The sequence below is a fragment of the Arthrobotrys flagrans genome (genome assembly GCF_004000055.1).
Source record: "Arthrobotrys flagrans strain CBS H-5679 chromosome Unknown unitig_3, whole genome shotgun sequence".
Taxonomy (NCBI): domain Eukaryota; kingdom Fungi; phylum Ascomycota; class Orbiliomycetes; order Orbiliales; family Orbiliaceae; genus Arthrobotrys; species Arthrobotrys flagrans.
In genome coordinates, this window is record NW_027137547.1 from 5,527,545 (window position 1) to 5,552,483 (window position 24,939).

At 44.4% G+C, this 24,939-nt stretch overlaps 3 protein-coding genes across 3 annotated transcripts; 2 read left to right on the forward strand and 1 right to left on the reverse strand.

The window, feature by feature from the left end:
- Positions 1-1,167: 1,167 nt before the first annotated feature.
- On the forward strand, positions 1,168-2,476 carry DFL_002995 (uncharacterized protein; the record flags this gene model as incomplete). The annotated part of the gene is made up of 4 exons (XM_067631861.1): positions 1,168-1,251; positions 1,321-1,627; positions 1,718-1,835; positions 1,897-2,476. The coding sequence occupies 4 exons, from the start codon at positions 1,168-1,170 to the stop codon at positions 2,474-2,476; spliced, it is 1,089 nt and encodes a 362-aa protein (XP_067494366.1).
- A 441-nt stretch (positions 2,477-2,917) lies between these two features.
- DFL_002996 (uncharacterized protein) lies at positions 2,918-3,767 on the forward strand (the record flags this gene model as incomplete). Its single annotated transcript, XM_067631862.1, has 4 exons — positions 2,918-3,302; positions 3,380-3,456; positions 3,517-3,612; positions 3,684-3,767. 4 exons carry the CDS (start codon positions 2,918-2,920, stop codon positions 3,765-3,767), a joined length of 642 nt encoding a protein of 213 aa, XP_067494367.1.
- Positions 3,768-10,405: 6,638 nt separating this feature from the next.
- DFL_002997 (uncharacterized protein) lies at positions 10,406-11,660 on the reverse strand (the record flags this gene model as incomplete). The annotated part of the gene is made up of 2 exons (XM_067631863.1): positions 10,406-10,533; positions 10,616-11,660. The coding sequence occupies 2 exons, from the start codon at positions 11,658-11,660 to the stop codon at positions 10,406-10,408; spliced, it is 1,173 nt and encodes a 390-aa protein (XP_067494368.1).
- Between the last annotated feature and the right edge of the window lie 13,279 nt (positions 11,661-24,939).

Consider the following 24,939-nt stretch of genomic DNA (forward strand, 5'->3'; position numbering starts at 1 on the left):
CTTGGAATTCTTCAAATACCTTTAACATATAATCCTTGTCTCCTGCCCAACCTACGGGCCTACTAAATCAGCCGGAGTAATGTAGTCCGCAGGTCTGGCTCTGCTAAATAAACTACTAAACTTCTTCTTAAACAAAATTTCCAGCACTCGCTCCTTTTTAGTCAGATGAGTTGAATATCATAAGCCCGATACACACACAAGACTCAAAAAAAAATCCCTATTATTCAAGGATTTATTCCCCAGCTTTATCCAGTAAAACATACCTATGTATCTCGATGATTTGCTGCAAGACGCCGCCGTTAGTTATCAGAACTAGACAGGAGTCATGACTTAGTCAAATATGGGCCGTGCGGACCTCGCCTAGGTTTAAACGATACACTCGGCACTATCTCTAATAGCCAACTAATCTTTAGTTCAAGTAGATTTAGTACTAATAGGAATACTTTTCCGAGATTCTATAGTACTAGTCCGGCTAGCTACTCGACTTATGTGTTGGTAATGTTGCAGTTGTATCCAGCCATCCCAATTGCGCACTCGGAATTCAATATCTACCCGAGATGTCGAACGACCGAGCTAGACTAGCCGTTTGCATTTTCATATCCGAGAACGTATTTGAGAATCAATGTACCGAAAACATCCATCGAAAACATCCACTCCAATCCAAATCCGAGTGTTATCACGTGGATAATGCATGATGGCAGGCATGTCTTGGCGCAAATTGATCCGAACCGGCCGGAAGCCCAGCTTGTCCAAGAGAACCGACGTCTTGCATTGCATAACTGCAGCTGCACGGGCCGTTATGGTGGACTGATATCTTCGAAAGTTCCAATTAATTCTCTAGCTATAAGATTACAATTATCATCAGCCTTCTGTACGCTCCTTTAATGTGATATCACAAAAGTACAAAGCTCCAAGGACCTAACGGTACCGCTTGAGTCGGGAGAAAACTAACTTTGACAGGGCCCCACTATGACCTGCATACTGACCCTTCTTTAAAATCCGGTGGAGCCTCAACAGCCCACTTTTCCGTTCCACATTTCCTGCCCCCTCTAACGACCATAACTACTCCTTCAACATCCTACAACCCTCAGTATACAGCTCTCGTGCTCTATCATATATGCCCGGCAACCCCAAATATCTTGCATCCCGAACAAAATCCTCATCGCTATGACCAATACCGGTCAATCGGACCTTGTAGTCCCGCCAAGCCCCGATGGCCCGCCAACTCGGGTTCTGAGTATCGCGAGTCATGTAATACTCCGAACCCTCCCGTGTGAAAATTAATATACCAACAAGACTAACCATGGGTCGCTGCGATAGGTTGTATCCGGGTATGTCGGGAATACGGTTGCTACATTTGTAATGCAGCTGCTGGGTCTTGAAGTTTGTTCGCTCAACACGGTTCAGTTTTCGAATCATACGGGGTATGGGAAGTGGACTGGGACGAAGATTCCGTCCACCGAGATTGATGCATTATATGAAGGGTTGAAGAATAATGAGCTAGCGGATTTTGATATGCTAGCGACCGGGTATGTGCCGGGTGCTGAGGGGTTAGAGGCTGTTGGGAGGATTGCGAAGGACTTGAAGGAAAGTGGAGGCGGAGAGAGCGGGACAAGGTTCTTTTGGGGTATGTTATGGCTTCTCGAGGTCATAGAGCTACCAGTAGATTTCTTTGAAGCTTGGACCACTAACAGGATATCATAATGGTGTATTGCAGTACTCGATCCTGTCATGGGTGACTCTGGCAAGCTCTATGTCAGCGAAACCGTGATACCCATCTACAAGGGCCTTCTTCCACTGGCAGACTTGATTACACCAAATCAATATGAAGTCGAGTATGTCTAGCCTCACTTATATTCAAAAAGTTTCAGGCCTCAAAGCTAACATTTCCCTCAGGTGGCTCACGGGGATCAAACTGACATCACCTGCTGATGTTTCAAATGCCCTGAGTAAATTTCACGCCGACTTCAAGACTCCTCATATAATCATATCTTCAGTCCAGTCTCTAGTAAACAAAAACGAGTACGTCTGCTTCGGCTCGTCAATGACAACAACCGGAAAACCTCGAGCCTTCAGCATCGCAGTACCAATGCTGCAAGGTCCATTCGTTGGTACCGGCGACATGTTCGCATCCCTACTAGTTTCACGGTTCCGACATGCTGCCGCAGATGCCGGATTACTCGAGACACCAAACTGGATGAGCTCGGACAGTGTAATCGCTACAGAATTACCACTAGCAAGAGCAGCGGAGATGGTACTGGCGAGTATGGACAAGGTATTAAAGAAGACGGGCATAGAAAGAGATAAGAAAGTGAAATCTTTAGACGAGGGTGATCACGGTAACAATGCTCAATTGAAACGGGCTAGATATATGAGAGCAGCAGAGCTTCGGCTCGTTTCATGTGTCGAGGAGATTAGAAGTCCAGTGGTTAAGTATACAGCAAAGGAGTTCAAAAACGGGGTACTACAAGCCTAAAGAGTCGTTCATTTGATAGAGAAGACAGTGTTAGAGCGATGTTGATTCATAGAATGGGTAGACCGGAGTATTTGAGAGGGGTGGTGCATGTCCTGTCAGAACTTAGCCTGTTACAATACCATTTTGCATTAGTGCTTGTTATACTATACCAAACCCCTGAACTTCCAAAACACCATGAGACTTTGATGGGATATATAAACCTCCGATAGACCATCATATAAGCTCGAGACGTCTGGACTCCAACGCCGTCGACAACACATGCGCCGCTTGCGACATTGTTGGATTCGAGAGTTCTCTCGAAACGCGTCTGTCCACCAATCACGAAGCTCCAGATTTCTCCAGCTCCCAAGCTCAAGCTTCGCGTGTTCATTCACCACCCAACATAGACACCTCCACTCCGCCAACAATTCCTTCCATTACCCTTCAAAATCTCCAATTGCCATGTCCTCCGAAGCTGCTCCAGAATCCACCACTGCCACCGACTCCGTAATCGTCCGCCCCTCCACACCCCCCGAAAAACGCGTAATCCACTCTCAAAATCCCACATCCCCACCACCAGAAACTTCAGCCGCTAAGAAAGTCAAAATGTCGGACGAAACCACTATTCCTTCCATCTCTGCTACTACTGAGGCACCGGCTGCCTTACCTGTCTCTGCTGGTCCAGCTTTACTTATCAAGAAATTGAACGAGAAGGCACGAACTCCCACGCGAGGATCAGCGTTTGCTGCTGGGTATGATCTTTACGCTTCTGGGGATACGGTTGTACCGAAGGGTGGGAAGGTTTTGGTTGAGACGGGATTGAGCATGGCGGTGCCGGATGGGTGTTGTATGTTTCTATCTATCCCAATTGTCAGAGCATTTGAGCGTTTTGGACGATAGTGTTTGGCTAATTGAGTAGTATAGACGGCAGAATTGCTCCTAGAAGTGGACTTGCTTCCAAGAACTTCATTGATACGGGAGCTGGTGTCATTGATGCCGATGTAAGTCTTCTTATCTTTCCGACGACGTAGTTATAATATACCTAACAATTCACTATTTAGTACCGAGGACCAGTCAAGATTCTACTTTTCAACCACTCCGACGTCGACTTTGAGATCAAAGAGGGTGATCGAGTTGCTCAGTTGATCCTTGAGAGGGTATGTATCGTCATCTACCCCAATTGTTCTTGCAATATGGATAACAACGTGGCTAATGGTTGGTGGAACAGATCTATACTCCCGAAATCGCTGTTGTTGAGAACCTTGAAGAGTCTGTCCGTGGCGCTGGCGGGTTTGGCAGCTCTGGGCGTTAAGCATTCATGCATCCATGTTCACATATTAGGGAACGGTATGGTGGGAGCAGCATCTGCATCTTTTAGATCTTATCTTTTGGGTAGAGATATATTTCTATAGAATCGGGTATTGATACAGCTTTGTATTACTCTTGATATTCATCTCGTGCGTTTTAGCCCAGCTTCTGAACCATACCCATCTTGATAAACAAGATATAAACATTGGCATATAGCTCCAGACAAGACTATAGTGTGAGCAATAATTCCTGTAGGACTAAGATAGTAACTCTAATTCTAGTATCAGCACCGTGGGCTCGCTATCACTACAATTCTAGTATCAACATATGAGCTTGCTATCACCACTCAGAACTTACAATGTATAGAGAGCACTGTATTTGTACGGCTAAAGCCTTCCTCAGTATAGTTCAAAGATATTGTTGGATTAGCATGGACAATTATGTATCGTACTTACGCTCTCTACACATTTCTGCCCAGGTGATTGACCAACAGGCGTAGGAGGGTGCACAATTATCTCAAGCTGGCTTCGAGCTCCCCATCACGATACTCGGCAGATATAGTACTAAAATGGTGGTGTAAGATACCATCCACCTCTATTGAACAATGGTTATATCCAATGTGCTCTTCAAGTTGCGTTGAATACCTGGGTTTACCCCGAGAAGGGGGAAAGTGCAAAAAAGGAACCGGGAGACGTTTTCGGGACTTGAAAAGGTACACTGAATGCATTTCCAGACCGTCAGCATGGTAGCGCAGTTTTAGGTCAAGTCGAATCCTGGTTGCTTGTTACCAACTAACTAAGCATCTCTCACAGTTCGAACAACATAATCACCTTTGGTGTTAATAAACCCTTCTCCTAGAAAATTGCTGTAGTAGCAGAGCTACTAAGGTAAATTATACGGTGCCAGTTTGACTTAAAAGGCCATGTCGACCCGTGATCCTGTCAGCCTAAGAAACGACGTAAACCAATTACCTGATGCCATATTACACTTTCCATACTATTCTTAAAGATACACTGTCCCACCGGACCTCTGCAAATCCATCCGGATATCGATATATCCAATCCACCCGGTATTTCACAGATCTTCGCTCCATACAAGGCCCTCCCCGGTCTCAGCTGATCAGATCGACTTTAATATATATGCTCAGCACGTGCACAGAATATGTCCTGTAAGTAATTTCTACGCTGACTGAAGATCACTGCGCTGACGTTCTGCATATGCGTATGCTTAAGTCTTAAACCTGGATATATTAGTAAAGCAGTTGTTTAATTAACCTCGATACTCAATTAACTTGTAACACATGATCATATGAGTGGAGTGTCTTCGAATGAAACGGTGATCAAGTAGATCTAGACCTTCATAATATATCAATCAGGACCCTATAGCCGTCTAGACGATTCTCATTCAATAACATAAGAATCCAACACTACAAACAAACAGCCGCCCTCTCGTCTCCCCTTCAAAATTCCCCAGACTCCACAAATAAAAGACAATAAAGCTTAGTATTCCAATCAGATAATGATCCTCATTATAAACCCTCTATAAAACCCAACCAATTATTGCATAAGTTATACATTATCCTAACCCATTGTTTAAGACATTAATCTATCCCATACACCCAAAGTCCACCGTGCATATTTCCCCACCGGCTATTCCTAAGGATACAATATGCCGCACATATGCCGCATGGTTTAATTAGCCTAGTTAAGGGCCTGGGTTGACATCTGTGTTTCAAGTCTTGTGATTTGCTATCCACAACTTTTTTGTTCATCTAATTAAGCGAGTCGCGGGTTCCGAACTGTCAAGAGACAGGGGAATCTAAAGACGGAAACATGAGCAGGCATCTACGCCTCCCCCTTCTATTTAATGATTTAATGTTATTTCGACGTCGCACATGTACATGGTGTGATTTTGAGATTAGGCAAAGGGTTTGCTTCAAGCTTCATGTCAACATGAAGTCATCTAGAATCTAGCCAACTGTTCGCTGTTAAATCGTCCCAACTATACAAAGGTACTTACGAAGTCACTCTAAACAACCTAAACGCCCTATCCTATATAATCTTGTAAAATCCTTTTCGCTAAATCCTCTTCCCCTCATCCAACAAAATCTCGGCATCGACGTCACAAATGTTACAAATGTCACTGTAGCACGGAAACATCCTCTTAACTAGCTTCCATTTGAACAACAAAAAACACCCCGTGGTATGTATCACCGCAGCGGATGCCGGTAAACTCTTCAAAAAGAAAATTACCTAGCCTGGCCTGGCCTCTTTTTATCCGCCTACCGAACAGAGGAGGTCAGTAAAGTAACCCATGCCGCCATTAACACGTTTCAGAATGTCAAGTGAGGAATGTATGATTGTGAATAGTTGACACTAACAGATGCATAATACTTTTGAGCCCGTTAATGAAGTGCCTGGGACACCAGCAATGAACAGCATTCTTCGGCATCATAAGGTCAGGGTCCAGGGGTAGGAAACTACAAAGTATACTTACTCGGAACTTTGGCTTTGTAGGCCTTGCACCGGCTGTCTATAACGGGAAGGAAAAGTGTTTCCGGGTAAACGGGGTGTTATTGGTTATACCCTAGATTATCGGTCTTTGCTTCGGCCATAATTGCGCGCTTTCCTTATCGCTGAAGACAAGGGGAGTAGATAAAACACCCGCGAATGACTCGCAGATTCTCTTTGCAGTGTTTGGTTTTATATCGTCACGCATAGTTTTGAAACCGCCAGAGAAATAGTCGATTCCGTATGCAGCATACAGAAAGATGGAAGTATCGATATATCCCGGCATCGCAACTTCAGGGTTTGGAAAACTAGACTTCCCGGCATCTGTTATATCCCAAGTCACAACATTAGTCGACACAGACGTGCCCCGGGAATGTCATCCGGCGTCCAGGAGCCAAAAGCCCAAAAGCATACAAATGACGCCATAAGAATTCCGTCTTGCCAAAAGGGAGAAACCAGATCGATCGATCGAATTCAAAGCACAGACACCTGACCATTTCGTTCCTGACTTGAACCTACGATTTCCATCATGCGATTTGTTCACGAATCGTTTTTAAGGAGGCACCAGAAAAAAACGAGGGACCCTAAAAATCCCGCCTCAAATTAGGTACGCATGCTTAAGTGGGGAATGGGTATTTGCCTCCGAACTGCCCCATTACCTGCATCGTCCGATCGACTGCATCGGAACGATGCGAACCAAAGGACTCTCGTAAGGCGTACATTGATGAAGAGATTTCAAATTCTTGAAAGTAGAAAAAAAAAAATTTCGCGCGATTCGGTAAAGTAAAGTCGGATATGGGGCGTGTGCCCTGTCAGAAAAGTTACGGTTCGGCAGGCATTCTTGAAATCGTACCTTTTTTCTGCGTAAATGTATAAGCTGTAAGAAAATAAGCAGGTTGATATCATTGGAGCAATGAATAGCGGAACGAGAACATGTATGTGTATACATGTATACTTATGTGTAGGCAATATATCCGATATACAGCATAACAAGCTCGTCTAAATTCTAGAGACAGTGGAACCAACCGAATAACCCTAGCTTTAAGTTTTTCCCTCCTGCAAAAGGACTCCAAGTTTTCAGGGTCCAATCCACCGCTCTTGCGTCCCGTTACTTGTCTTTCTTTCAAATAAGAGTTCGGGCAAGGGCTTGAGAGAACCTCCTTTTCAGCCTTCCTACCCGCATCAGAAGCGAGTAAAACCCGTCATCCGGTTTTACAAACCACAATCTTGCATTTTTCTTTCACGCCTGGTTTAAGGGCAAATGTCCTGAAATCTCAATTTTCAAGAACGAAAGGGAAAAAATGCCAGCAAATGTCTACCTTGGCCAATTGAGCACCATTTTCTTTTTTTTTCCTGAGAAAAGCAAGGTGCGAGGGCAAAAAAAGAGAGGAGTGGGGACACACCTCCCACTCGCTCCATAGTCCAGCCCCCTTGTCCATCGCCGCATAAGCGATCCAAACCAATAGGAACGCTCCAAAATCTCAGTGGGGAAAAACACCCTGGCTTTATCCTTCCGACACTATGATGTCATCCATGCTGCTGGCCAAGAGTCTTGGCTTCTTACTCCCATTCACATATCACCGTTCCCCACGCATAATGGGAGAAATTTTTCAACATTTCAACAAAAAAAAAAATACGGATGCAACATGGTCTTGACAAGATGGGTATTTGAAATCACAATAGTGGGAACAACGGAGATGTCCTATACCCAATTATACCCCATGTTAAAATGTTGATGTCAGTTTAAAGTTTCTCTTTGATCGTCCAGATATATGATCACCCTATAGCTGATATCTAAACCCCGTGTTTCGATTGACGAAAGGGAATTAACCTTCGATAATGATATCGCGGGGTAAAAAGAGCGAAATGGCGCCTCGGCAGTTTGCCAGGTTATGCCCTTTTGGAGCTAAAAGAAACCATAAGGTCAACTACAGAGATGGCCCACTATTGCGCCCGAGCTTACTGCCGTTCTTATCGCATCGATGCCTTCCTTTACACCCTATGAACCGAAAATGCAAAAACCTGCTTCGACAACCTTCACGATGCAGAAAACCTGAATATACCAAAATCTTGCCGAACTCCATTGGGTTTTACAGCACATACATACATGACCAAGCAACATAACAATTTGCAATACCAAGAAGGTCCTAAGCCTCCTCCTGGCAATACACTACCCGAATCCCTAACGTAAGGGTCCCGTTGGCAACAAACCAATGGCCAAAGGACGACGGCGGACGACGTTATCATGAAACATCTAGCACCAACATAAAGTGAAATTTTTATCACCACCGTAAATTATTAAATCCATACCACCACAACTCCCAGAGGCGAATCTGCACAATGACGATCTAGCGCTTCTGCTATCCCCTCCCATAAGTCCTGGCATCGGCCGATTCAATCGGGTTTCCCCCAAAATGTAACGACGTATTTTGTTCACTAGTTAGCAACGGAGACCACAGCCTGCTCACCCGAGACATCACCATCGCATTTGCCCTAACATAATTAAACATAACGATTTCAGTAAAGACTAGATTAGGCAACTGACCACTATTTCCTCTCATTCACACCCCCATATAGGATATTTTCTTCTTCGAAAGGGAGTTCTAAGATTCCAAGGCGGCTAACCTTCGCGGTCCACGCATGCGCAGGCTTCCCCGCCGTAAATCACCTACAAGGAAGTCCCCACTTTCATAAGAGACCAGATTAAGAGACCAGAAAAACCTGTAAGCAACAGGAAAAGCCTGAGTACCAACTTACCCTACCTTCATGATCGATCGATCTAGTAATCAAAGCGTAGATACCTTGATAACTAAGTGCTTCGTGATAAAACCCGCATGATCTATGATGCCTCATATAGTCATCTCATATATGAAATCTCCCATTTTTAATATTTACGGGCTACCGGGATCTCGTGATAACCTCAAGTTTAAACCTCGCCTCGAAAAAACTACCTTAGCCGGAAATGGAAGATATCAAAATCCGTGTATGCGAAATTTCTTTAAAAAAAAGTCAAAAATATCAACGCGCAGTGACCGTCGTAATCGGAATATCAAACATAGGAAAACAAGGTGTGGCTTTTTTTTGGTTTCCTAAGCGGAAACTCCACCACAAGGAGCCGCAGAAAAGCTGCAGTATGCAGAGTAATCACAGGCTTCAAGGCCTTAGTCCTAACCATTATCGATCGATGAAGCTCACACATTCTACAGGTTTAAGACAAGGAACAGAGTAATTAAGCATAATCTTCGTGTATTTTATTTTATCGATTCCCATAATCCTATTTCCCAATACCATAGCAATTTCTTTTGTATCAGACAGCACCAGCCTTGAACGGGATGAATTCTATAAATATGTTTTGGTCCGTCCCAAACCCTCCTCTGCAGAACCAAATAAATGAAAATTGGCCCAAAGGAGTCGTCGCTGAATGCTATGCTGGGCCTCCGATATCAGAAGCCGTGTTTAGAAACGGGAATAATAAACTGCAGAACTCCTAGAACTCCCTTCGAGCAAATTCAAGAGTTAAAAAACCAGCATAAACCCCAGAAACCAGCCCCAGCGCAAAAGCAACGCAAAAATAAAAGAAAAAAGAAAAAGGAAAAGAAAAAGAAAAAAGAAAAATTCCAAAGTAGTAGTTTACAAGAGAAACTATCAAAGGTAAATAGGACCAACAAAAGGTAAACAGAAGGAAAACTCCCCAGAGAATAAACAATTTTAGAAGGAAAAACCAATATACAAGAAAAGGGAGTTAAAGTAATATCAGAACGATTGGATCCAGCCGGAAAATGGGGTGGGTATCAATCGATAGTCGAAGGGTTGTTGAGAGGCGGAGTTGGCGATATTGTGGGAAGTCGGATGGAGAGTGTGAGAGATATAGGGCCCCTGACTAAAAAAAAAAAAAAAAAAGGAAAAGAAAAAGAAAAAAATGCAACAGCCGTCTAAGTAATTTTTGTATCCCCATAAGAAAAAATAGAATTGAAAGGAAATAGATAGTGATCGTGAAGGTCGGCATCGTTAAAGTCTGATCCTAGTCCACAGTGTTGCGAACCAAGTCAGATCCTTTTTCAGACGAGGTAGCTTTTTAGGTTGAGTAAGAGAATAGAAGATCAGAGAGAAACATAAAAGTATCACAAGCTCTTCAAACGCTACCGGCATTGCTAATAGTCTCGGTATCAGAGCTGTTGGGCTTGTGGACTTTTCTGTGTCGACGAAGGTTTGAAACGACAGAAAACTGTCGTCCGCAGCCTTCAACCTCGCAGGCGAATGCTGTTTCCAGAACCAAAATGTTAGCAGGCTAGCACAACACAAAAATCTTATACCAACAAGGAGGGACGGATTCGGCACTTACGTTTTTCTCCAGTATGACTATACATGTGGGTCTGGAGGGAAGACGGACGTGTAAACCTCTTGTCACAAATCTTGCACTTATGCTTCTTAGTGGTGTTGGACTGAACTCGGCTGTTAAATTGTCCCATCATGGCAGCTTGGCCGCTTTGGTGGCCATAAATGTGGTGGTGGCCTCCAAGAAGGCCTACAGGACGAGGCAGATTCGGACGTGCTGCATCATACATGTCGGAAATGGATGTGATGTCAGTTGCAGTGGAGTCCATGGATCCAGAGTAGTATGGATAGGAACTGGTAGAGGAAATAGACGAGCTTGTCGACTGAGGATAGTAGCTGTTTGTAGAAGCTGCCGAGCTGGAAGTTCGGTGGCCACCAACGTGTGGAAGACTGAATCGAGTAGCTTGGTTCAAAGCAAGCATTCCACGTGAGGCATCGAGAGTATCAGCGGTGTGATATGTGCCTGCTGTGACTCCAGGTCTAGTATAATCTACCAAAGACGTTTGTCTTTGCCGGAGAGGTTCCAAAGGTGAGTCCATGATTCCAGGAGATAAAAGTGAAGGATGAGACAATCTTCGATCTTCGGTGAGGGAGGATGGGAGGCTATACAGGTTATTCTTGGCAGTTTGGTCATAAGAACCGTATCCATTCATGGCATAATTTGATGTAGCCCTAGCAGTTGGAGACGTAGTGGATGCCTGTTCGGCATAGGATGTAGAAAACCCAGAAGCAGTGGGAATAAAATCTGTTTGGAAGAGGTTCTGTGAGGAAAGGGCTCTTGTAGTTGGCATATTCAGCGACAGCTGATCGAAGGATGAAGACACACTATTCTGTCGCAGTGGTTGCTTAAGCCCTCCTAGATCACCCTGGGTGGTGGCCATAGATGCCGTATTGCTCATTCCGGTATATGGGGCGGAGTTAGGATTAGCGCCACCCTTCCACGGATCTGAGAATTGAACCGTGCTGAAGTTGGAACTGTCTGTCGGAGTAGCAGTAGCAGTTGCATATTGGAAAGGCTGCTGAACGTGGGTGTTCTGGCGTATCGGATCCATATTGGGAGATAGATATATTGTATTTATCTTATCTTATATGATATGATGAGGATGCTGAAGGACGTTCGATCAATGATGATCGAGTAAGAGAAGAGGAAGTTATGATAGCCAGTTCGATAGTCACGAGAGCTTGCAGATTATCGTGATGTCGGGGACGATGATGATACGTTCGACTAGCCGAGAGATCTTTATGCAGATGTCGATAGAAGGAAGAGTTGAACAAGACAAGACAAGTTGATGTTCAGATCAAAGTCGTAGTTGGCAGTTGGTGGTAATATTATATTTATAATTGTTTATGGACAATTAAGTCGTGGTTGCCATGTAATTGTGGTTGTAATTGCGGTTGCGGTTGCAATGTATATAAAGTAGTCGGGTTTACCCTGCGTTTCACAGTAACGTTAGTGAATACCCTTTAACTTCTGGTCCGTAGAAAAGCGGCCGTATATGATAGATGGTAGTATGCAAGGGACGCCCCTCCCATTACTATCTACCAACGCACTGATGCTGGTTTTGTAAAGGACAAAAATCCAACATCTGAATTCAAAATCAAATCGCAAAAACACCAACAGTGATTGATAAAGGAGGGGTATGGACAAAGCAAGTAGGGTTAAGCTACTGTTGATCTGCCTGTGGATGGAGTATGCGTGTATGTACCATGTAGAAAAAGCCACAAGCTTTGACAAGCACAATCAACTAGACACTCAATAGTCGTCCCGAAGAATATGAACCGAGTCGACAGAGATAACCAAAAAAGACGAGAAAAGGAAGACTTGCAAAGAAACAATGATGGGGGGCTGATCAGTTTAATACCTTGTAGGAGAATATGTATGCTTTCGGTAATGTAGCACACGGCTTAAATCCAGAAGGTAAAAGAATAAAAACTAAACAAAGTATATGGTAATATATGCAAGAGAAGTGCGGAATTCAAAGAAAAAATCGCCCGGGTTTTAATTCGGTGACCCTCTCCTTTTGAAGATGCTTGCATTCTCCCATTTTCTCCTTTATTGATAGATGAAGAAAACATCTATGGAGTTATGTCTTTGCCAGGTCCCGCAAACATGCAAATACCAAATGTAGAAGGGGAGGAAAAGAAAAAAAAGAGAGAACACAGTAAAATAGAAAAAGAAGAAAAAATGAAGAGAGAAACAGAAACAAGCTTGCCAAAGCTGCTCGTATGGGGAAGAGTGGTTCGGATGGTCCGTCTCAGATTCTTTCCTCGAGGCTTTTTCTCTAAAAGCTGCAATAGATCGACAAAGCACCCGAGCTATGGATGCCAGTCCGCGATGGAGGATGGGAATGCCTTCCTTTTTCCCTGCCCGCCTTGACAGGGAAGCACGAAACGAATGGCAATGCTGCTGACAATCTCGATATGCCCGATGACGCAGTCAAGAGGTTAATTCTAAGGTGGCAGTGAACTTCAGGGTCTTCCTTTGGATTGGGTCCGTCGATCGGAGCCATGATATTCCCTGTGAAGCCGGCCTAGGTCGTTTCGAATTCACCCAGGTTTATATTCTGTACCAACTGCCCGTTATATCACATCACCAAGAAAAAATGTGTGACTTCGAAGACGGCTGCCGCAGAACATGTCCAGTAAAGGATTTTCTGAGGCCATGACAATAAAAGACTACAACAGCAAGGCGAGCAAGTGTGCGCAGAGTGGTGGTGGTTGGTAGAAGTGTGTGTTGTGCGTTGAATAGCGATCTTTGCCATAGACAGCAGAAGCATCCTTACCTTCGACTAAACAAAACGTGCCAGCGGGCTGATCGATGAGGCAACTGGTGCAAGCTACGGCGTCAATCTTCCGCGAAACTAGGAAGACTCGAGCGATTGTCCGTACCAAAACTTGTTTCGATTTAATGCTGGATTCGCGCGAGTGCACTGAAGAAAAAGACGAATATCTCAGATGTTAGACTTATCGACTTATGTGTGTTTTTGTCGTGGCTTTTCGGCTTTGGATGTGTATGTAAAATGCAAACGAACATGCAGGAGAGAGAATGAAGTTCGAGGGAGGAGGTCGTTTATACATGAAAGCAGAAGCAATGTGACCCATTAAACCTCAGAATGGCACAGCGTTGCCAGAATAGCTGGCTGTTCCGCCGGTGTGAAAGCACACTCCCGTGCAGCTTACCTACCTAGTAACTTCAAAGCAGGTTTTTCCCAAAAAACCACCTTTTGCTTTTTGGGGCAATTCGATGTAGTGGAAAAAGTTGTCCGCAATAAGGGAAAAGAAAACACCAGTATTGCTAGGGATAAGAAAAAAGAAATACCATGTAAAGGTCAAAAAAAGTAAAATGCTGGTTAAAATAAAAAGGTATGAAAGAAGCAATGCGGAAATCAAGAAGGGGGCGAAAATGGGATCGAGGAGGTCTAGTGATCCAGCGGGCTCTCCTCCCGGCCTGCCCTGGCTTGCTCTCTTTCCTCAAGATTGGTCTAATCGGGGTTTAATTGGGCTTTAGGCCTGGGCGTCTTTTAAGATCGGGAGGTATCTTTGCAGCCTAGGACCCGAGCAGCAAGACTCCAACTCTGCGCGGTTCAATTTGCTGTCGATATTCTCGGCATAGTTGCTCTCTTGAGCCCACTTCGAAATACATAGCAGGTCTTCTCAACCATGCAAGCGCAGAAGGACCCTTATTCGTTTTTTCTTTCCGTTCTGCCACTTGCATCAAAGAAAGCCGCGCTGATGATGCAGAATTATGGCAAGCGAATTTTGGAAGGGTGGTTGGCTTTGAGACGGCCCAAGACTATGACGCTGGTGGTTGAGATTTCCATGGGGTAAGAACAAAAGAAAAGTAATTATGGCCCCGGCATCCACACCATATCCTTGTCCCCGACACACACACACACACACCACACGCATTTGCTTTCGATGTATAGGAGAACATGACACGAACAGTCAAGGCAGCTCTTTGCTTCAAGATGAACCTTCCGAACAAGCTGACCTCCAACGGCAACTATCTAAAGGCATCTTCACCATCATCGAGGTGATACTAGCAAGCGAGCCGAATCAAGATGTCTGACGGCAGCCGAAACAGTCCCTTGTATCTGCAGTTCTTGAATAATGCGATACAGAAGCTATGGTGCAACTCTGGGTTCATCTATATGATCTTGCCCAGCTCAAGGAAGTCAACTTTCATCCAAGTTTCCACTCATAGTTGGCGTCTCAAAAGCTTTAAATCTTTGCAATATTTCCTGCCGCAAATATTAAAGAAAAGCTTGGACGATAACAGCCTAGACGAAAATATCTAGCCCCACCATTGAAACGTATGCAATATCTTCATATCTTTGGAGTTTTCCAAATTAACGGGAAACCTTTTGCATCGAACACACCTTTAGACACAAGGTATCTATAGCCGGACCAATTTAGATGAAAACGGACGCTTTTAGACCCTAACAATTACTATTAGACCCATATCAAAATTAGAATATTATCAGTACGGCCCATTTAAGATCTTCAGTGGTCAAATCTCTCTCATCAGGCTTCATCCCATGACTGAGCCATGGCCTGTGTAGACGGGCCATTAGGCTTCCTCATTAAACTTTCTCTAGGGCAGAAAGGCGAGGTCGAAATAGAATGCAATATGACATTATCGCTTGCAGTAGGGGAACCGAAACCTAGCTTACTTGCAGACGAAATCGCTAATCGTGTTGATTGATACTGAAAATAAATTGATCTTAATGCCGTGATGGACAATCTACAGACGAGTAGACGGTTGGTTGAAGCGTGTACTTGATGATGCGTCTTTGCGGATCAACGATTTTGGTTGGTACTGTTTTTAGGTTGCGAGCTAGTTTTTTTCCTCAAGGAATCCGGTCGATATAATCTGTAAAATTTGGGGGGAAACAGGATGATCGGAACACAGTTCTCCCCGATCAACTATCTGCTCAGCTCTCAGCCTTACGCCTTATGATCCTGATATAGTAACATTTTACTGAAAATCCTTCTTTTTGAATGCGATAATTCGTAGCTCAGAAATACCTTTGGCATAGACGAGGCCGATTCGAAGAGATCCTCCGCATTGTAGACAGATATAGAGATACATGGTAACGTTGTGTGCGTGGTTGAGGGGTAACGCTGTCGTCGGCCTCGGGAGATCGCTGGCCAGATGCGGCCCTCCCCGAACCACAGAACGCCACCCCGGTAAACAACACAAAAAACACCCGGACAAGCCCGGAGCCTTGAGGAAAATGCTGAGAGATATCGCCAAATGGCTAAATGAAGCTTATGGAACGACCGTCCGTTTCCCCAGAACACTAAAGAAAAAGTCTAATATTATAGGTGGTGGAGAATCAGATAATTAGTCGCAAACTATATAGGGAATGAACCGGTGCGACACTCGAGGCGACGGTATTACGATATGTATCATATCCGTGAAGCCATCGATACACAAAGTGATATATATCTATATCTTCATGCCTGTAATGACGTTGAGGCTTTTCTACTGCTAACAAGACGTTGTTATCTAGGCTTTTTACGGCGGCATTTGGTCTAAGCTTATAATGTATGATCATATACCTCAATCGCATGTCATCTGTCATGCTAACAATTGTGCTCTAATTTCATACTGTGTAGTTACAGGCTTGTCTACGGGTTAATATTCTCTTGACGGCTTGGCCCCGGGGCGGGTTCGGGGTCCCTGAAGATTAGAGTGTCGTGGCATTGATAGTCGATGATGCTCGTAGGTTAAATCTATCTCGCTATCGAATATTATCAGGATCATCCTAAAGTTAGGATACCATGATACGGAGGAGCCATCATCGGAATGCAATGAATCTCGACTTTACAAAATTGCAACACTGGCGAGGAGGATGTGGAAAGAGATGATAGATGTCGGCATTCCGCTGCTAGGCTTTCCCTGACGTTGCAAAGACGCATGTACTGTCATTGCGAGGACATTTTGACATTTTATTTTTTGACGCTGCCATGCCGTTGTAAAAAGGCTTATAGCATTCTTGATTAATTCCAGTGGCAGATTCCTGTGCTCAACTGCCGGCTTTTGTGCGACCTTTGTTTAACAGCGCTACGCTATGACGCTATTCTGACAAGGCCGAAGAATTCTACCCCTTGATGGGAAAGCTAGTCGAGACGCAACTGCAAAAGCTATATCATATGTCTTTAAATTTATCTTGCCAACAACAATCTATAACACCGGAAAAACCTGAATGTGTCTTCCATGATGCCAAAATGATACTGTTAACGTGCATCTTGTGACACTGCTAGATCGAACTAACACACCTTCTTAGCAGAAAACCAGACGAGATCAGAAAGGCGCGAAATCCTGTTTTTCTCATACAAGTTCCGAACAAAAAGCCCTCCACGTCCAAAAAGAGTCGGTACACTCCAATACAGTTTAGTCCCTCATCCCAATCCCGGTTGACGGAACGCCACCATTACTGAATCTTGACTAGTCATTGTCCAAATCCAGCGCTTTCGCCAAGAGAAAATCAGAAGGTTGCGAGCGAGGAATCTGGTGGCTTGCCGCTAGCAGGGGTTACAAGCGATAGTTCGGGTAATGATCTGCAGCTACGATACAGACCCTGGACCTTGAGACCCCTACAGATATTACAGGACAGCAAGGTCTTGGCGACTTTTTGCAGCAGAGCAAGGCGAGGAAGACTTTGATAGCGTGTAGGAGTATTAATGAACTGGTGTTAATTCTGCGAGGTGCCGTGGTTTGAAGATGACTTTTTCTGCTGCTGCAGCATGGTTTAGAAATTTCGATAGATATAAACGGAAATGTAATACACTTATTGGATGATGCGAAGATTTGGTGATAACACCACATCATTTGAAGGGAAGCAGGATTGTAGCTGAGTGAGTAGGCTCAGTCTTCAGGCAGCAGGATCACAAACCATCGCCGTGATTAGTAGCGCCCGAACGCGTTTGCTTGTCTTTGATGCACCTCTGTGAAGAGGTTGTCATGTTTGTTGGTCGTATCTAGTTCCAGCGCTTCGACATTTTCATATCAAAAATTTGGCCCACAAGCGCTTGGCAGCAGGAAAGTCCGCAGCATTAGATAATGTATCATGCAGGTCATTATAAGGTTAAGGGCCTGGAACCAGATGAAAAGGCCATATCGGCCCTATTTCGTGACTTCACATTTTGTTTCTGTTGAGTAGCTTCGTTTTTAAGCTTCAGATCTTGGGCTACTGCAAGCCCAAAACGCCTCGCAGGAAATAGATCCCGAGGTCCTAGCTCTTTGACCCCTCGGCTCAAAGTACACAGCCCTTGAGATCTAGCTAGTTTGCGTAAGAGTTAACTTCATGATGAAATCCGAACCACTGAAGCTAAGTATCTTTAGAGTTTTCGGAGCTAAGGCACGGCCGGGCGGGGGCCAAATTGATTTGGCGACGGAGCAAACGACGCAAGGGCACGGGCTGTTTCTGCGTAAGTCAGATGGCTCGTCGACGCTTTTTCGGGGCTAAGCTAATATGTTGAAACATTTTAGCTTTGTACAGTACATATACATTTGTTTGTTAGCTCGATATCTGGGCCTTCAAATTGTGGAGAAAGCAAGGGACCGCAGTACCAGGTTTTTACCCTCTATAAAAATGTTAAATATAGTTGCGGTTTTTGGAGTAACTATAGTACTATAGGTAGCTAGGTATAGTTGCGTCCTCAGCGCCTTGCGAGATTCTTCAATTAAAGACTGCAGTATGGGTGGCACGGCATATCAGGCCCACCATAGCTCATTGCATCCAAATTCCGTGCATTTTCCCGAGCCTTTCGAAGAGGCCAACACTAATCCGGCGCACGACACCGCTTGTCCCCGGAGGAGAAGCTCCTCATGATGTTTCTTTCTCACAAACTTAGCTTCCTTCGCTAAGCTGCAAGGTCCATAAACTTTCATTTCAAGAGCGGATGGGGCTTGCTCTAGGCTAACGATTAACGAGACGCCAGCTTTCTTGTCCCTTATTCAAACTTGTTGAGCTTATGCGACAGCCTAATAAACATGACGTATCAAATCCATAAAACGTCCTCGCTACGCTACTGCCTTGCGGGTGATTGACCATAAACCAATTTTCCGAACGAATGGTAAATTCGATTCTCTCAATCTCACGTGCCTTTGGCTTCTTCGTGAAATAGCTAATGTACAAAGCCATTACACTATTATTATCCACTGTCGCAATCAAACGCAACAAAGGCCAAAATCGAGGGTTTGAAAGAGGCAAGGAGGCAATACGGCCGTTTCAGGGTGAAAGTGAGAAGAATGCGCGCTGCTGCCTGGCCGAAATTGCATCAGAGATACTGGTAGGCCCAATGGTCTTTGTTTTCTTCCCGATACCCGTCATTACAGATTGAACTATTTTCCTATTCGTTCAATAGGGCTTGCGATGTCTTTCAATAGAAAAGGGTGGGTTCGTCGCGTTTCAGGTTTCTTGTTGATTGGCAATCTTCCGCATTTCGGAAGCCCACAAGCCTTCCGCACCCTCGTCTTGCCGTTCATCACGATTCATGGCTATCCATGGCTCTATTTAACGGAGTTTACCTCCGGTCACAGAATTTAGTGCAGTGGATCGGGAGCCACCGCGCTAGAGATCAAGTGATTTAATATTTGTGGAGTGGATTTCTGTGCGGCACTCGAGTCTCGGCACCTTTCACGCATCTGTCTGTCTCTCTGCATGTCGACTCCGCCTTTCCTAGCGTCGCGATAGAGCAGTGAGGACGATCTCCTGCCGTCTACATTTCATACTTGAACGATATAGTCTGCACGCGTTCCTGTCGGTATCACCAAAGTGGAAACATTCCCTAGCTTCACCGACATGCATTGGAACGAGACGGCATAGACACAAAAGAAAGGATTTAGAACAAACGGAGGCTCAAAAGCTCTAGATCTTCCGCTACAGGTTTCTTTCACCGCTCTGTCACGTCGACTTTTCCTTAATTCTCTTTCTCTATTGGAGCGTCGAGTCGGTTCATTTCACCAATTTTCTGATCCTGCTGGTGCAGCAGTCGACACTTTTCCCAGCAAGGGCAACGCGCGACAAAGTGGAGCCTTGGTCTATAATGCTGCATCTACGGAAAACAAGTCCAGATCTAAGAATGACAATTTGGCTCTGCAGAAAACACCTCTTTGACATAGACATACATAGGCTAAAATCGAGAAACAATTAAATTGTGTATCCACGGATGTCGGGCAGCTCAAGCGAACGTTTAGCGTTCATATCGATACTCGATTCAAACCAAGAACCTGTTGGTCCCCACTTTGTCTAAGAAGTGTCTAAGAACCTCCAAGCAATCAAAGCGAGATGTGGAGAACCTGTTTAAAGTTCGTCTGCAGGTGATTTCGCACCTTGTGTAAGATGTCCTTCAAAAGAAACACTCAAAATCTCAGCGCCTTGTCAAGGCCCTGTCTTCCAAAAGAGTCGGCCAAATTCTCCGCCTCCAAGCCCTAATCCAAGATCATATTTCGATGTCTTGAGACATTACAACGCGAAAAAGTGGTAGCGACAGGGAATCGATGATTGAACAAGCCCCTTGAAACACTGCGAATTCCCAAATCGTTTTCGCTTCAAAAGCTTGCCAGCAAGAGACGCTTCTCTGTGACGTCATGGTCTTGCCCGCAGACATAAAAAAGAGCGCCTGCGCTGGGAATACAAGATTTCGGTAAGGGAGAATGGCATTCAAGGTGAGTTGTAAATGCGCTTTTGTACTCCGTACGCAGTTTCGATACGCAGATAGATCACGTTGGACGACATAATCTTTTCGTGTAAAATTTAACTTTAAACCTGATACAAGATGCAGTACTATACTGTATTATCGCAGTAATAAGTCTGGCAATGTAACTTGGTCCTTTTCGCATTGAGCAATTGAACGTTGCCTCGAGATTGCACAAGTCAATTGCGATTTTATTTTTACTAATCTTAAAACCGAACATGCCGCTGAAATCTAACCAGTTTTAGAGCGGCAGATAGTCTGCGTTAGAGTGGGATGCCTAGCACTTTCGATATCGTTTGATATCATCGGGCATCAATATCACAAGCTTAGACTACATGGCCGCCTTTTCTTTTGGACTTTAAAATTTCCTTCGTTGGCTCTACGAAGCCACAACCAACCAGTGTGACCATTAAGGGAATAACGGTTAGGAGTCTTTTACGCTCATTTCGGCTAAGCCGTTTCCGTTCCATCGTGAAACAACCCGATATCATGAACACCGGCGTATTTCGTGGGTTTTATTTGGTTCTGGGCAATTTTCCACGTCGACAGACTTCGATTGCCACCTCCTTTACGTTATCCTGGCTTCACCTTCGGAGATATTATTTTCTCTTTATTGTGCTGTCGAAACAAAAATGTGTGATGTGGCCGATATAATTTTATGATTCTGCATGTCTTGTTACGGATAGATGAAAGTGTGCGCCGATGCAGCAACTGCCCGGGGACAAATATGCGCTCTCTGTGGGGGAGAAATTGGCCAATGCGCTGCGAGTCTTGAGGAGTAAGTGTGGGCTCCACAGTGCACATTTTACAACAAAATGTGTGGACGGACATCGAAAAGTGGTATCCACTTGCCTTCTCTATTCTCGGCTTCAAACTCCCAAAGATTTGTATTCATCACCATGTGATTCAAACTAATTGGAGGTAAGCTCGGGGTTTTCAGCTTTCCTTTTGCAATTTTGTTCGGACATTTTCCTTGTCCCCGATTACAAGAGATTGAGGGCGAGTCTTGGTTGCCTTCGTACTCGCAAGGTCCGTGAGGGCAACGATCGACGACGCACAATAGTGGAGCAAGCTGAAGGAAAGGGAGAAAGGAAAAAAAAAACCAGTTTACGAGTTTTAACGGTTTACTTCTCAGGTATGAATTGGTTGAGTAAGATGACTCCAATCGATAAACTTTTTAGTTGTGCTCACGAACCTATCGTCGCGTTCTCTTGCCAGAAACGAGCTATGATGCAAGAAAAGGTAGTGCATGGATGCGGAGGGAGAAGAGGAGCCGCGGGATGGGCTCAGAGCTTGCCCGCTCGGAATATGCATATATGCAGGATACTTTGTTCGGTGTTTTGTGCTTTCTCCGCCCTGCATATGCAGCGAGAAAGACTAGGTTGGACCTTGCCTGTGAAGTGGTGGGAAGGCAGCCATTAGGAATATTCATCCCTCTTCGTGGTTGAAGTTCCGTTGGCAAACGTGTATTACAGAGACTTTCTTCATCAATTGGTTAGCGTGGGAGCTCAGGATCACGGAGGAGAAGGAGATCAGGAGTAGGACAGATCGGCTTGAATTCTCCTCCACGTGGAAACGAAGGTTACCCCTCGCAGGTGTATCGACGATCGTCCATGAATTCTCGGGTTTGCTTTGAGTCCTTTCAACGTCGCTGATCATGCGTCTCATAATGCTCTACCCCTTGCGTTAAGTCATATAAGGGGATTCTAGATTGAACTGTTTGACGTGTAATATGTACTGTGCTTTGTGCAACTTCTGTCAACGATTATGCGTTTTCTGGCCGTCTTAGGAGTGATTTATGATATGGAAATGATTGTCGGATTGCAGGTCAAGATAAGAAACCTAACTTAGCTAGTGTTATTGTTGAGAACTTTGGCAGTACTTCAAGTAAACGTTTATAAATTAGGTAACGTTAGGTGCTCACAGGGTGAGTGCTTTTTGACTTACGGGTATTGTTGGCCAGATGTTCCTCGAGGAATTCTAGGATCGATCTGTTCGTAATATTTTAAGGAGTTTGGTGTATTTTTGATTAGTAGATGTAGATATCCATTGGCCTTATCTCGTAAGCCAAATTCTTACTGTGAAGTTATACGTTAGACAGTTGTTCCTAAAGATTTTAAGATTCTAGGAGCTATCCGTATTTCAAAGTGATTCCTTTAATCGTGGACGTAGTTCACCATGGCTCGCCGGTTTGTACCACTATCGCGTCCTGATAGGTTCAGTATTCTAAGTAACTGTACGAGATTATTAACGTTAACGCTGGGTTCTCATATTCCTCAGTGTATACATATCGACATGTATCAAGTATCGAATTCGAACTCGGGCTTGCGAAATCTGAGATAATTAGCATACTGCATTGTGCATTATCTTATCTGCCCCATCTATAATCCCACGTGGTCGACATAATCTTGACATGCACCTCGTGTGGGTACGCATAATCACACGAGGTTTCATGATTTCAAACTTTCAATGCAAGTCCGCTAACGTTATAACGCATGACTGTCAATTAATCATAACCTTGTGAAACCATCGATAACGTATATATCGCAGTCATAATTAATGAAATTTATGCGAGTGACATTGTCAGGTTTCTGATGAGACTCAAGCCCGGTGCCCGCCCCGGGTATACGGAGGTATTGTCAATAATTTCGCTTCCGGCATGGTGTACCGGTATACAACCATCTAGAGTTTTACTTCGGGGATCTATTTCTTCATAGGCCTGTATTTTATTGGTGAAAATATTGAATTCGGTGATTTGACATGCCATATATAGAAGTTACACATCTGAAACATCGGTGGTTACGTGGGGTTGATGTTTAGGAATCACGATGTACTTCAGTCGGGAAGTTGGGTTGGTTTGATATTTAGATTAGATATTAGAGAGAAGTGTAATTTCTGTTAACTATTTGTTAAACATTAATAGATCTGTAGAGAATTTGACCGTTTGGGCAAATGATGCTGGCTGGGTTGGTATTCATGAAAATTAGGATTCAACACGCTGTTCGAGGAACTTGGATAGGGCATTGTACTTGGGGTTGTTGGTGGTGAAAGTTTATAGTGGACGTAGAGATTTTTTACATGTGACCACAGGTCTTATATGTGATGGCCCGTTCTCCGATGCCCCGGGCCTGCGAGTAATCACAGGCTTTGATCGTTCTATAGTTAGAGCTTCCTAAAAACGACCAAAAATTGAGATAGAGAAAAAGGATAAAACTATAGATCTTAGAAAGGTCACCGAGACTATATATTATAGCATTTATCAGTATCGGCTGATTGTATACTTGAATCTTGTTCAACTCTATGTAGTAACCCCTAGGGATGCCATCGACCTTGCGTTGTATACATGTAAGCGACTGGTACACCACTTTTGAGAGCAAGGTTTGTTAGGGCTAGAATGGAAGAACTGGCGCCAGAATGTCGGACAGATGGTGAGGAAATAGTGCACGTGGTAGGGCAGGACTTCTGGCGTGGAGCTGACTTGAAGGGATGAGCGTACAGGGTACTCCTCACATTGTTTCATTCCGGACATTTCTACTGATCCTCGAGGGGTCTGCACCTCACAATTTTTGTACATACTAATAGAGTTTATTTAAATGCTCTATATAGGATCAAATTAATGGTCCAAGTCTTGGTGTGATGTGATGATAATGACTCTCGATGATAAACACTGCTACTATTTACAGCTTCGGACTTGTAGGATCTGTCAAGTTTAGGTAGATACTTGGGCGCTAAGAGTTTCTATAGGCTTCCACCTCTAAAAGCATGAGTATTAAAGGATTTCATACTAATATTAAATTAAATAACACTCTATGGGAGGCGTATGCTGGGAGCTGGGGTGGTGGTGGGTCCGAACAAGCGGGTCTGATAATTTCGCGTTGAATCGACAAAAATCCAACAAATCAGGTGGATATGGCAGCATAGGCATGTCAGTTCACGCCGATAAATCTGGCATGTGAACTCGATCCTGTGAACATATGGATCCTTATATAAGTCATTACCATGGCTATGCTTGGTTTTCGACTTTTGTTGGAGATGGCGCAGACATATATCTTTTCAACGGCACGGCTGGGTCTTACAGAAGTTGAGTCTGTAGCCTGATTAATTGTTGTTTCGCCGCAAATTAAAATATCCTGATTCCAATCCACCATCGCTGAATACGTCCCTTCTTCCTAGCCTGAAGACTAAATTAATCAACCAGTACGTGGATGGTGTTGTTGATCTCCCAGCGGGCCTCGATTAGAGAGTACTTTTAACCCGCATAGCTTAAAGATCTATATTTCGGATTCGGATGCATGCAACTTGACTTCCAACACATAAAATACCCTGACTAATATAGCTGCGCAACCATCAGTATCTCGATATGCAAGATTACTCGCCTCTCCCCGCATCCGTCGATGGGTCCATATACTGTCGCTGCTGCTACTCCTCCCACCTATTCTTAGTCGAAAGTGGTCTCACTCAAGCCCCACCTCCGTCATCCAGCACCAAAAATCGACGACAAACGTCATGGGGTGGGAGAAAAGGCGGTACCTGCGGAAAATGATATCACGGGAGCTCATAGACCCAGGAAAAAGTATCCATCCTGAGAAATTCCAGGTGTATCTTCCCAGCTACTTCGCAGCG